This window comes from Ixodes scapularis, unplaced genomic scaffold (genome assembly GCF_016920785.2).
Source record: "Ixodes scapularis isolate PalLabHiFi unplaced genomic scaffold, ASM1692078v2 PGA_scaffold4__175_contigs__length_147842914, whole genome shotgun sequence".
NCBI classification, from domain to species: Eukaryota; Metazoa; Arthropoda; class Arachnida; order Ixodida; family Ixodidae; genus Ixodes; species Ixodes scapularis.
In genome coordinates, this window is record NW_024609879.1 from 147,462,278 (window position 1) to 147,476,959 (window position 14,682).

Below are 14,682 nucleotides of genomic sequence, written 5' to 3' on the forward strand. Positions count from 1 at the left end.
GAAATACAGCTGCCAATTTTTTATTCTCAAATATTCAGCTAGTGATATTAGCAAAAAAATAAAATAAAATACCGTCAACCGTTTTGAACCAGTTACCGTTATATGTTTTTCCGTTTTGGTTCCGGTTCAGTTACAAGGCGGCGGCGAAGATACGGGTTCGGTTCAGTTCCAGTCAGCGGCGTAGACTTTCCATTTTCCCGGGGGGGGGGGGGGGGGGGGGGCGGCTGAGAATCTCTTTGGGGGAAGGGGAGGGGATGCTTTTTCGCGCAAGCGGAGAAGCACCCGACCCCCCTTCCTTTTCCGGAAGTACTCTGGGATTCCATTTCCCATGTATTTTGTCAATAAAGACATCGTGGGCATTATTTTGTTTACATGCCTCTACTAGAAATTCGTTACATGGCATGTAAACAGCGTCTCGGTAAGAATCACGGCCCGGGCCCGGGGGGGGGGGGGGGGGGGGCACGAGCTCCGATGCCCCCCCGTAGTCTACGCCTATGGTTCCAGTTCACCTAAAATAGCGTTTTGGTTCCGGTTTTAGGTTCAGTTCCGATCTGACACTCTACCTTGCGCCCACCCCCTTTCTGACGTCCCCTGGGCACTAAGAGTATTGTAATACATAAATAAATAAATAAACACCTGCTCCATACAGCCTGTTACCTTAAAGGAAGTTGATAGAAAGAGCCCACATCAAAAACAAATTATCGTTTTGAAAAAAAAAAAGAAAAAGCTTTACACCTTGTTGATTCGCAATTAGTACAACCAAACATTGCGGACTGTTGTAAACCAAGACTATATCTCCATCCCCGGCAGCGTGCAACACAGACTGTGTAAAACACTTCAGCGTTGCTAATGACTTTTCGAACAAAGATACGGCACAAATAGCAAATCTAAGTCCACTTACAAAGAGAACATGGAAAAGTATCTTTCCATTAATCTTTTCTTGTTTTTTGTTACCACCCGCGATGATCTGTTCACGCGCTTTCAATAAGTTCAATCATAGCTTTGTTGGTGAATACTTTTATTACGCCCTAAACTACTGAGGATAGAGCGGTTCGCAGTTCATCAAGACTCCCGTATTGACAGGGTACTATGCTCCAATGAGGGATGCTGATCGTTTTGGGAGGCAACGTCCATATTGACAGGTCTGAAAAGAATATATATTTTGGGTTAAAGTACGCATATTTAGAAATCTTAGTTTTCATATTTATGTTTTCACTTTTGGGCTTATATATTGGGACAAATGGGGGTGCTAAACTAGATGATAAACAAGAAATGATCATATTTGACAAAAAAATAAATTTCACCGAGGCTTCAATGAATATATTTGTACATTTCATTTCACCTCTTAGAGCGCAGCTCTTAGGCGCCCCTTTCCACGTACAGTGGCGTCGGCGTCGGCTTCGCCGTCGGCGTAACCGCGCGCGTTGCATTATGCGACGTCACAGGCCTATACACCAAATCAATTTCCCGCTAAATTTAATGAACAAACTGAACTGGTGCTTAGGTTTGTGATGTCCGATAATGAAATACTGCGCATTCAATTTTCCAGTTAAATTTAGCGGCAAAGCTGACGTCACATGAGCTGGACACATATTCAGATTCCCCGCTAAATTCAGCGGGGAATCGAATTGGTGTTGAGGTCATGTGACATCAGTTTTCCCGCTAAATTTAGCGGGGAAACCGACATTTTGTATAAAGTTGAATAATACTGATTCTTGGGCGAGTTTGAACTGACACTTTGAGAACATAAGAGTGCTTAACGACAGGGACGAAGAGTAGGAACGAGACAACACAATGCGCTAACTTCAACTGGTTTAATCGTCAGAAAATCAAGGGTATAAACACTCTGCATCATCGCGTCATTCAACCAATCTCATGCCACGCCAATGCTCGCAAGACTGTGTCTCTTTGTCGCCAAAATCGGCCGACGCCACGCTGACACATCGATCTCCGTAGCTTTTTTTCTTCTATCAGGCCTGCCTCTATAATTTCCCTTACCGTCTTATATCTATATTTTCTAATAACAGTGCAAAATTAAGGTTTGCACCCACAGTCATGGCAGTTCATTGACAAATGACCGTCACGCTGTCCGCTCACTTTTTGGTTGTGTTCGCGCAATCGATCATTCATACAGCTTCCCGTCTGTCCCATGTACTTTGTGCCGCACGTCAGCGGGATCTGATAAACAAGTCCTTCTGCGCATTCTACAAACGGGCTGCGATGCTTTTTCACGCAGCCAACCGGTGGTTTGCGGTAAGGGTCCGTCAGATTTCACAACTTGGCAAGTTTTTCCGGGGCAGAAAAAAACATCGGAGCATTTACGCGGTTTGCTATCTTTTTGAGATTGTGTGCGGTTTTGTGCCTGCAAGGCACAATCGCCACACTCTGTTTCTTTTGGGTCATATCCTGAAAGAGACGGAGTTCTTGCGGGCATTGGGCGTGGCATAGGATTGGTTGAATGGCGCGATGATGCAGAGTATTTATACCCTTGATTTTCTGACGATTAAACCAGTTGAAGTTAGCGCATTGTGTTGTCTCTTTCCTACTCTCGCCCCTGTCTCGAAGCGCTTTCAGGTTCTCAAAGTTTGTGTATAAGTCATGCGGCATCATTTTTCCCGCTAAATTTATCGTGAAAACTCATTTGGTGGAGGTCACGTGATCTCAATTTTCCCGCTATGTCTAGAGGGTAAGCAAACTCTTTGGCGCTCGTTCCCGTGTTTTGCGGCGTCGGTGCAACACCTCCTAGAAGAGAAGGCCGTAGCACTCCGAGTGATTACGTCACAATGTCGGAGAAGGAAGTCCATAGCGGAACTACGTGAGAAACATTTTCTGGCATCGACGTGAAAAAAACGTTTCTTGTCGAGCGGCGCGGGGTGCTCGTGAGCGTTTATCCGACATTAATTTATGTTTTAAGATGGCAGTATTCTATAATTTACTATATATATAATATAAACGTAATATAAAACGCGCTACCCAGGTTGAAAGTAAAAATTTTATATTTATTATTATCCTCGTAACCGCGGGACTATGTGAAATCCCGCAGATCCCTACACTCTTCGAATGAACCGGTCCGCTTCCACGTTTTCTTTCCTCGTAAATTTACGTTGTGTGTGAGCCGCTGACTGTCCAAAAAGGAACGCTGAGACTTTCAGACGGGAAGGGAACCGAAAAAAAATCCAGTCATCGCCGCAGGAAGCGCACGCGTGCTACAGATGGGTCGACGACGTTAAGCCTCCCACACTCCTGCCGCCGCTCTCGTGTGTATCTGTGTGTTGTTCTTTTGATCCTTCGCGTCGTTTCTTGGTCGTCACCGCAGTCTCGGGAAGTTTTTTTTTTTTTTTTTTTTTTTTTTGTGTGTGTGTTTGCTTGATACTACGGCATTTACGTGGATTCGCGGAACAAGTCCTGCTACGGTTTGAGTGACATGTGTGACAACTAGCCAACGATGACTCTGGTCGATTATCGATAGACCTCTCTTTCGACAAAGAGAGACTTAAAGTTCGTATTCAAATGTTTTCGTCGCGGATATTGTGGGACGTATGAATACGATAGACAGGTGAGAAACAACTTATTTACGGGCTTTCTTGGTCATGTGGGACGCGAGTAAAGTGCTGCAGTCGGCTTTTTCGTGATAAAATGACCTCTTGTTCGTCGTTATCTCTGTGCAGTTGCGTCAACTTTTGTAAATATGCGTGGTAATACTCTAGTTTTCACAGGAACGTGAACAACAAGTTTGTGTGATTATACAAAGTGCGTTGTTTGTTCTTATGTGTTTATTTATACTAATGTTATTTTATTGCCTTCACCCCTTTTATTCTAGACTCTTAACTGTATTAAGGTAATTCTATTATTGTAAACAAACTAAGATATTTTGTTCTAAGGTAGCCCGAGCCCATAGGGAGAAGTAAATTAGTTGACTGTAAATTGTAAGTTTAGTACCCCTGCCACACGGAAAAGTTAACATATTTTCATTAAATGATGTGGGACTTAATCAGCTCGCGGTCTTGAGTGATTATACGAGCGTCGCAAGCTGATTTGTCGACCTTATAATGTCATTCGATCGAAATTACATTACTTTTGCCATCTGGGCGGGGTATGATGCAAGAATTCAGTGACTGCACGCGACAACAGTCGCTTACATGATCGTAAGTGCCACTTGTCTAGCCGTGTCCGCGTTGACTACGTCTACCTGATTTTAACCTGTTATCTGTTTTGCTGTGCCCAATCACTGCGTGTCTCGCCATTTTGTCGAAGTATTTTGTGTGTAAAATATGCATTCCTACAGAAATAATTGCGTGACTCAATCTTTTCTCTTCTACGCATACCTCGTGTCATTTTGTATCGATTATTTAGCGGTGTAATGTTTTGCCCGTGTAAAATAATGTTTTCGAGACCCCTTGCTATGTGCAGCATTCATTTTAGCTAATAAGACACGCGTATGTGACTAAAAACGCGTTACGACGGTCGATCCACGCGCGTTGCCTTCGCTTAGACGCGCGCCCCCGATGGCCTTCCTTCGCGACGTCACGAGAAGAGCGCAACGGCCTTCTCTTCTAGGAGGTGTTGGTGTCGCCGTCGCCGTCAGCGTAACTGGAGGAGGAGGGGCGGGTTTGGAGGAGGAGAAGGAGGAAGAGTATGGAAGAGGAGGGGAGGGTATGGAGAGGAACAGGGGAGGGTACGGAGGAGGAGACGAGGGGAGGCAAGGGGAGGACGTCAGGGTACGGAGAAAGAGGAGGGGATGGCATGAAGGAGGAGGAAGAAGAGAAGCAGGGAAGGATACAGAGGAAGAGTAGGGGAGGGCATAGAGAAGGAGGGGGTATGGAGTGCCTCCCCTTCTTCTTCTCGCTACCCACCGCTCCTCCTCCTCAAAAGCTGCGCTCTAATTTCGGATTGCTGAAACTTGTAAACGTCTTTCATTTTTTATTCCGCATATTCAAACTTGAACTATACATAAATAAAGCAAGAAATATAAAAGAGAACGGTAACAAGATGTATGCATATACTTTAATTAAACTCCGTATACCATATTTACTCGAGTAATAGCTGCACTGTTCATGAAGAAAACCTGCAAGTACGCTTTTCCGCGGAGCACGCGAATTGCCGATCACCGCAATCGGTAGGATGATTCCAGCGGTTAACAGGACAGAGATAACGTATTCGCGCGAAGATAGAATCTGGGGATTGCATTTGCATGCAGAATCGCGTTCTCGATCTAGTTATTCGCTAAGTAATTTATGCGCAAAGCGATGATTGGTTGCATATGTGTTTCGCGGGAAAGCAGACGCAAGGGCCTTGTTCATAAATAGTGCGGCTATTACTCGAGTAAATACAGTAGCTAAGGTATACTTATGCTATACTATAAGTCATTGCTAAGGTAAGCTGGTTAATTACATTTTGAATACACCTAGAGAAAGCGCAAATGTTAGAGGAATATTGAAGTTGTTCTAATGAAACCACCGGGAGATTTAGACTTTCTGACAAACTGTATTCGCTCATCAAAAAATAAAGTAAAAAAGAACTAATTTACACCAGGAATACATGGACAGTATTTATGCAGTGAAAAATAAAGATATTTGTTGGTTAATATTTTTCCCTAAAAATAGTTATGCAATTGTATATCTGAACTTTCTGGTAAAACAGAAATCATTAAGCGAGTTGAATAGTTGTCAACTAATAAAATAGTGACAAGAAAAGTTTGGGGTAATTTATCAAAGGACTTTAAGGAATTGTCGATTGCCTGGTAATTCTATATATTTTTGGCTGAAGAAAATTCAAACTAAGATTAGTTGCAGAGGAAAACATGGGTAATACCTTATTTTGGCCGCATGGAAGGGTATTTGGAGCCTTAGTTACATCATAAGTTTCAGTACCATTTTTTAATCTTCTTATGCAGCACACTTTGCAGTCGTCTGTGTGTTTACCTATCTAGAATAAGTGAGTTATAATATTAATTAAAAAATTAGTTAAATTACTCTTAGAATCAGTATCAGTATGATTTAAAAAATCTCAGGTGCAAGATATAGAGACTAAAAAAAGACGGAATGAATTCAACACCTCTTAAAAAATATTTAATACTTACATCTCCAATCCATTGCCCCTCGTTCCCTCTGTTGGCATAGATTCGTCGACAGTAATCTCCTAGCGCACTTCTTAAGGTATCATGGCAGAGTGCATTGTTAAATAAACTGTTGCCTACTAATATGCATCCCTCAGGCACTTCTGGTTTTTCTGGAAAAAAAAAGAATGTATATTTTTTTTGTTGATAATTTCAAAAATTGTTGCTCTAATATAATTCTCATGAAAGCAGACTTAGGAAAGAGAACAACAACTTGAAGCTCGTCTTGTTCACCCTTGCCAAGCACTTTACGTAGAATGCGTTTGAGGGTTGTAACGTCGGTGCGATCGAGCTTATACCGGGAGTTACAGACTCATTTTTAGTACCGGTTTCATGATATAACCTCCCCCCTACTACGTATGCTACATTAATGCTGTTTGATATTGTGTTTTGTATTAAATTACAAAAATACCATGCTGACGCATCTCTAAGGTGTTTATTTTCCGACTTCACAGTACAGGCTCGAGGAAATGCTATTTAGTTTCTTGACTTAAACTTTTGGTATGCTGTTATTTAAGGTTTACAAGCATGTCCACGTTGATGGAGCAGATATCACCAATGTCTTAATAGATAAAAAGAAGTTTTCCAGTGTCTGGAAGTTTCGAGCTAAATGAGGAAATAAATGTATGATATGCTTATGTTCTAGCAGAGCAGCTCAATTCCCGCTCCTCAACGTAAATGTGAGCACTACCGTAAACCACGGTCTCTTGAAAGATAGCGTTCGTTCGAAAGTTTAAGCGTTGAACAAATGGAGATGGATTATATTGCATTACTTTTAGTTTAACGTAAAATTCATCCTCAAACAAAGCTACAGGCCTCTCTTTGTGTCCGCCTTTGGCTAAGAGGCCCGAGCTACATACCTATTTAAACACTACTCTAAAGAAAAAAAATTACTGGAGAGCATTTAAGAGCGCTTACGTCTAGGAGAGCGAAAAAATATGTATGCGTAGCATATTCCAACAAGTTCCTTAAATGCCGGTGGATCAGCGTCTGCGGAGGCCGGCCGGCCAGGCTCTGGAGAGCGGCGCACTCGCCGCTCTCCAGGGCGGTCTTGAGATGCGCTGGCCCCAGCCAATGCGGCGCGGCCAATCCGTTGCAGACAATCCGGTGCGTCGCAACTGCCGTTTTTCCCGGTTACGGAAAACGCTGGCTTTACTCCATGTGGGACAATTAATGCTTTCATATTAAGAAAAAAATCTTTGGCGGAACATTTAACCAGAAACAGGATGATACCACAGAGAAACATTTTGAAAAAATACACCCTAAACACGTTTCATTTCAAGCAGTGGCACGAGCATGTACAGGGAAGTGTAGTGCAAACGAATGTTCGTTATGCAAGATTACTTCCTAAAGAGAAAAAAAAAGAACTTGCGTGCATATTTTAATAGGGGCTTGTATTATGAACGTTTCTGATGCTTACCAATTGTAGGGCGGGGCGCGGCAGGTAAGCAAAAGATTGCCCCATCGACGAACGAGCAACCGCGTCAAATTCGAATGGAACGTGTAAGCGATGTGGTGAAAGCGATGTCCGCGTACGTGAAATTAAAATAACTTAGAGTAAAATTTAAGTTGTCGAGGGCTAAATCAGGCGACTTGCAAATTTAATTTTTAAAAAAAATCATGAAACAAACGAATACCAACGTCTTACATGACAACAGTCATAAGGCTATTTTTATGCGGTCTATATCTCCGAGGCAATAGATGTATAACAATTGCAAAAAAATAGACCAGTACGGGTGAATTACATCGATATCTTACCTTCGCGAGCACTCGTGGAACTTAAGAAAACCCTATAGTCACATGGATGTATTCCTAGATTTCTGACAATCAAAGCCCACAGCGTTAACGAAATGTGAAATATTCCCGTCGTGTTCAAAAATAGGTTGAATATGATCCACATTATCCGTAAATGACAATCGCACGTTTGTATTCTGAGCCTGGTCGCTGTATTTTTCCTTATAAGCGGCCCACTCTGGCAAGCGCTTAGAGAAGGCCCAGCGGAGACCACGTGACATCCAACGCAATCGTGACGTAGTTTGTCTCGGGACGAGCAGAGCTATGGCGAGGCTGACATCGAGAGGGTGGCCTAGTTGTACTAGTTGTTCCAGCAACCGAAGCGGCTGCTTTTGTACGAATTTTGAGTGACGGGTTAATCTTCTGTAATCTTGTAGGGGTACAATAGCGAGTTCTGCGACACACAAAAGGCATTCTCGGGAAGAGGGGAGTTCCTCCTGCCCCTCTTCTCTCGTCGTGGCCGGAGGCGAGACAACCTCCGTCACTATCTGTCAAGGTTCCTAGACGGGCATTACAAGCGAGGCGTTAGCGACATCCACTAGGTGCTCTTTGCTAATCGTTTAGTTCGTTTTAAAATTCCTTTTCGTGACTTTTTTGACAAGAAATTGGTGTGTTAGATGTCATACTGCTCCTTTGGACACATATAGACCATAAAATAAGCGCCAAAATTTCGTTGTAGTATACCTTTAAAGGTATTAGTGCAGTGAGCTGCAGGCCGCCGTATAGGCGTACGTGCATGGAGACATGGGTGTGAGACTGACAGTTGCCTGAAAAATATCCAAAATAGAGTTTGGAGCCATGATATTTACCTACGGCAAGTCATGGCAATGGCAGCATCTCACGCATCTATGCATGAGCGCCTCAGAAAAAAAGGGGCACGGACGATACAGAATTCTGAATACAGCAGACTTTTGTGTCACCCCTCCCTCTTTTTTCTCCTGCTTCTGAATTAATATGTCTCAACCATAACCCACCGCCGCCGCCGCCAGGAAAGGATCTTAGGGACGCTATTTGTGAAGAAAGCGCGCCATCCCACACGCACGCTGCTTTTTGTCTCCTTTATTGGTGCTTCGTCAGCCGCCGCAACGCACCCGCCTAATAGCTGCATCTGTTGAGGACGCACGAGTCGTGGCCTCCGAGATTTTTCGCGCGCTGGCTTCGCACTTCAGGCCATTGCATTCGCCGGCAGGGGCTGTTACTTTGGGGTGCTCGGTGGCGCTCATAACCACAACCAATCAGCGCAAAGAAATGCCCTCGAATGATCATTATCACCATTATCGTAGGTCTACGGAACTTCGGCGCAGCGCGAATTGTGCTCACCGCGTCTCACCGCAAAACACAGGCCTTTGGCAAGAAAGAACTTGGTCGGAATTTGAAGGTCCCATTTTTCAAAGCGAAAGGTGTATCGAACAAATGTCCGTGCACGTAAGCGAAGTTCAGAAAGCTGTCCTCATGCATGACGACAGAATTATGAGAAGGATGGAATTCATCGTGTCATAGCCATGTAACGCTGCCATAAAACGAAGGGCCGTTGTCGTGTGTCTTCCTAATAAAATTCGTCAGCTGATAGTCAGAAGTTCGTCCGGTGTGTTTCTTCTTCGTCTAGGCCCTCGTGTTTTCGCGCTGTTTCCAGAATGAATCGATTCGCACTAAAACTTGCACTCTAAGTTATCATCCAGCGAAATAGCACAAAGACCGGACCAGCGAATAAATATTACAAATCAACAGAGATCGACTTACCTTTCCCTATTCTGACGATGAGAACAATTAAAATGCAAGCTTCATGCCGCGGGCTCACACTTGACAGCGCGCTTTGAAACGATTCTGTTTCCGCTTCTGGTTTAGTTATACGCGCTGCACCGGGAGATCTAGAGATCTGATTCCACTTGCTTTTTTCTATGCGCAGCCGAACGTTTGGACAGGCCGGAGCACAAAGCAGGAAAAAATCTGGGAGGCCATGTCCGAGCACAACACTTATACGGCCTACCCTAGAATTTGCCTGCACGGTGTGGGATCCGTACTGGCAAAATCGGATCCAAAATTGAAAACCAATACTGCTCGCTTTATCCTTTCGAGATACCGGCTAATGGACTCCGTTAATAGCATGGTAGAAGTTAGAGCAGCTCGGTCTTCAACCTCTGCCCACCCGCCGAGAGATATCAAGGCGAAAGCTTCTCTATACGTTTTCACAAGACTTACTAAATGTGGACACATCCCATTTTTTACAACCACGTATTACCATACCAGTAAGGCGGGTAAACAAAAGCGCTATGCAAGTTCCGCGAATTAATATTGACATATGTAAGTGTTCTTTTTTTTTTTTGACGGTTGAAAGTTGGAACAAGCTTCCCTATAGGTAAATTGTGATTCATTAGACCTATTCGAGAAATGTTTACTTAAACGAGCAGTGCAACTGAAAATAAATTATGAATGTGGCGAACTTGTGCCTACACACTTCGAAAAAATAGTATATTTTCTGACCGCGACAAGAAAGAGACATCCTGGAGCAGCATATTACTGCAGCTTTTGTGCGCGCATACCGCGTTCAGGAATAGTTTGATCCGAAATAGAATGTGACAGCCGTGGATCATCTGGAACTTTTCAAAACGTTAAATATTGAAAAAAAAAAAGAAAAAAACGGTCAAAGCTTGGTTTGAAACTCGTTTCTTTGGGTGGCAGCCGCGTGAGTTGGCGACATCGCCACGCACCCGGAAATATTTAGGTTATGGTTAAAATACATATGGCAAATCACTAGGCAATTGTGTTCCATACGTGAAACGTTTTTAGCGACAGAAACGGTTAGCGATACTCTGAGCTTTCAGACACCAGACGCCTGTACGTTCTTGGCCTCTTCATGAGATATCTTAACGCGTCCCATGTGCACACTTGATACTTGTTCCTAGAATGAAGTGAGACTACCGCGAATCCGGCTGATAAACCTGGCGATCTTCCACAGCCTTCGTTGCTCTCCAGCTCCTCTCCCTCAGTGCGCACAGGTAGTTGAGCTCCTCCTCGCCTACCCCTCTTGTCACATGACCTCCCTTTGAACCAATGAACGCCGAGTTCATCTCTCCTCCTCTCCCATCTGTGAACCAATTAGTGTCGAATTTCGCGACCACGCTTTTATCTGGAATTCACAAAATTTCGAACACCAAGCAAAAGAAAGTTTCACGTTAAATGTAATAACAGGAGCTCATTCACGCTTTTTAACGCCAAAAGAAGAACTAAACCAGGTGGTAAGTTCTTGAAACATAGTTTTTGTTGGACGCATAAAAACTTCATGCAGAAGCGCTCAAATAATGCGGCCTTTTTTTAAAAGGCTGCGTTAACGTTGAAGTCAGTATCCTTAACATTATCAATGATTACAAACTATAGAGCTAGGAAGCTGAAATTAATCTTATGGAAGTTAGGGATGAACAGCCCCAAAACTAATGACTCGGTACATGAATAGGGTACGACATGAAAGCGGTCAGAGTACCCTTTGTAACATGAATCCATTCACTCATACTATATTCTGCCGGTTAAAGGCTACCGCAATAATGATTTTCATGTCATTAGCTTTAAGTCGCCACTCAGGTGAATGGACAACGTGACAGGCGCATGAATCTGTTTTGAGCGTGCGGCATAATAATTCAAATATAAATAGTCCAATTACGATATTTACCCTCCGCAAAGCATACCAGTGGCACTGCGGCAAACAGAAGAAAGATTCCAGTCATGATCATGGTGCCTGTAGACGAAATACACTGAGCACACAACTCGTCAAGCTCTTTTTATAGGCAACAAAGCTTTTCTAAAAAAAAAGAGAAAAGTACCCCTCGTTGGACATAAGAACAAACCCCTTTGAATAACTGCAGATGCAACAGGTGCTTGCGAAAGACTTGCCATGCCTATGTAATAAAAATAAAATATAATAAAATAATGTCTATTGGCTAATGAAGTGAGAACGACGCCAGATTGATTTCATTTTGATGTGCAGCTAAAACAAATGTGCTAGAGGTCCTTACAGTAGCTCCTGCGCAAAATCAGCATGTGGAAATAGCCCAGTCAGTGTGAAGGGGGTTTGGTTTGCTGTGGAAAATTACTAAATTGATACATAATGTTGGAACGGCCTGACGCAAATAAATTAACTGCGCTGACGTCCGACGCTAAAGGACAGTAGTTTCGCACATTGTTGGTTCGCAAATTGAAAACTGAACTTCTCGCTACAGCCTAAAGAATTTCAACGTTAGAAATGTAGCTAAATGAATGCAACTTCCACGTACGTGTTACTAACGAATCAACATTAAACCTGTTTTACGCTGCAAAACCTGATATCTGGTAACTGCCGGTCGAGTGAACCGCTGGAACTTTTCTAAGAAAGGATCAGTTTCACATTTTTCGGAAAGGAGAAGCAAAATCGGCGCGGCTGCTGTCTTATTGCTGCATGAGGCCATCTCGTGAAAGCAGGATTCTTGAAACGTTTTTTTTGTGCCCGGAAAGCTAATTTGGCGAAACTATGAATTTATTTATTGAAGCAAGTTGGTTACATGCGAACAATATTAAATGTATTACCCAGCTGGCTCAAGACATATTTACACAGGGTGTTTCTTTCTAGCAGGTCCAAATGTCATTAAAAGAAAGCCGTGATATCCACACAAATGTAGTATGTGCAGGTGAGTTACGACTAGGGGGCCACAATATGGGGAGCTAATCATGATAATCTACTTTAGAATTAAATGAAATTTGTTAATTATTTAGTAATTTGAGAAATTATACTTATAATTTAAGTTACACGTGTTTTGAGCTGCACCAAACACTACAAAATAAGTAAACAAAACCAAATTGTGGTGCGTGCGAAGAGCCGTTGTGCCCTGAAGTTGCCAGTGGCACAACGGGCGCAATGATGGCATCATATCTATAGTAGTACAGTATCGGCGACAAAAATTGTCGAATATAATGAATTCCTAACACTAACAAATATAGTGCTGTGCACTTTCAAATAATATTATGGTTTGAAAACTATAAGTAGGGGGTTCACGATTTTCACAGTAGTCTGTATAGACCAGGGGCGGCCAAGCTGCGGCTCGCGAGCCGCATGCGGCTCTTCGCGTGTTAATGTGCGGCGCGCGGCTCCCTCCCGTAGCCCCCCCCCCCCCCCCCCCCCCCGCACTTCCCCCAAAAAGATATGGAAAGTGTTTTAAATTGAAAGACGGGTTGAAATTTGATAGTCTTGTGCTGCTGCTACCTTACGTAGAGTTGGACTGATTTGGACTCGGATAGATTGAGAGCTTAGTTCGAGTGTAGTTTATTGCTCTGGACAAAGGTTTGCACCCCCCCCCCCCCCCCCCCCCGCGGCTCTTGGAAGTTTCGTGCAACATGGTGTAAAGTTGGGCAAGTTGGTTGATGGTCATATTGAATGGGTTAAAACAGCGCAAAAAAGACGAAGGACCAGTAAAAGGAAACACACAGACACGGCGCTGACTTACAACTGAAATTTTTACTTCTGCGCCATTCAGCAAGTAAACTTGAAACGAGACAAGCATACAAGCAATCAACCCGATAACACGTCATCCTCCAATCAAGCCGTCACGTGGCTACACGTATTTACCCGTTCAGCTGTAAGTCAGCGCTATGGCTGTGTGTTTCCTTTTACTGGTTCTTCGTCTTTTTTGCGCTCTTTTAACCCAATAAATATGAAGTTTCGTGGTTTTCTTTAAGCAAAAAGGATTGATTGCCTCAAACTTACGCAATAAATTGACAAACAAAATCATTGTGGAAAGAATGAAGACACTACACAACGCAATGAATTATAAATTATTAAACGAAAAACGCCAAAAATATCAAGAAATGTTAAAAAAACAAAATTTAAATTACTCGGTTTGCACTTCTAAACATTTGAGACGATCATTGTGTCTTTTCGTAATAATTTTTTTTGTGTAAAATAAAAGTAAATCGCAAGCACATTTAAAACAATATAGCCTGCGTTTAATCCAAGGTCAATCGAGTCGTCGGAGTAGCCGCCGGATATCTCCCGTATATCCATAGAGTACATTGAGCGTCGGCTGAGTATCCACCGGCTGAGTATGTCAATCGAGCTGGCGTGTCGTCTGAGCGCCTGCTGGATATCGCGCGTATATCTATAGAGTACTTAGAGCGTCGGCTGAGTATCCGCCGGGGGTCGAGAATTTCAATTTAGTACTGCCAGTGTCGTCCGAGTACCCACCAGATATCGCACGCATATCTACAGAGTATTTGGAGGCTCAGCACTATGGTCCATTGCAACTCAATATGGTTGGGCGAGGGTAAGACGGGCCGGAAAGGAGGAAGCAGACGGAACGCTGGAGAAGAGAGGGGGGAAACCTCCTTCTCTCTTTAGCGTTTCGTCTGCTTCCTCCTCCCCGGCCCGTCTTAAGGCCCGCTCACACTCTTGCGACTGCTTGCGACCTCTTAAACCTGGGTTCCTTAAAACTTGTTAAACCAGAAAACACACTGGCGCCATCTATTGGGAAGCAGTGTAAACTCGGCGGTCCGGCATATTTTTTTTTTTTATTTCTCGCGCAATATCCTTTCTTTTTTGGCTCGAAAAACTTTTGTCAATGTTATAAACGAGCCTTTCTATGGGTATTACGCACATTTGACCTCGGAAATCCCGCAAAACCTTCGCTTCTGTGAAATGCAGTTCTAGGGTCACCGCATAGATGGCGCCACAATGTCAGTGTGTTCCCTCATTCTAGAAACATTTAAGAAGTTGTAAGAGATCTCGTCTCTCTCAGTCGTACTCGGTCGCAAGA

The 14,682-nt window shown here is 43.4% G+C and overlaps 1 protein-coding gene across 1 annotated transcript; it reads right to left on the reverse strand.

The window, feature by feature from the left end:
* Positions 1-1,087: 1,087 nt before the first annotated feature.
* Positions 1,088-11,634, reverse strand: LOC120844279. The gene is made up of 4 exons (XM_040215980.1): positions 11,574-11,634; positions 6,080-6,228; positions 5,812-5,925; positions 1,088-1,144 (listed from the first exon to the last, which is right to left on the reverse strand). Exons 1-4 carry the CDS (start codon positions 11,632-11,634, stop codon positions 1,088-1,090), a joined length of 381 nt encoding a protein of 126 aa, XP_040071914.1.
* Positions 11,635-14,682: the final 3,048 nt, after the last annotated feature.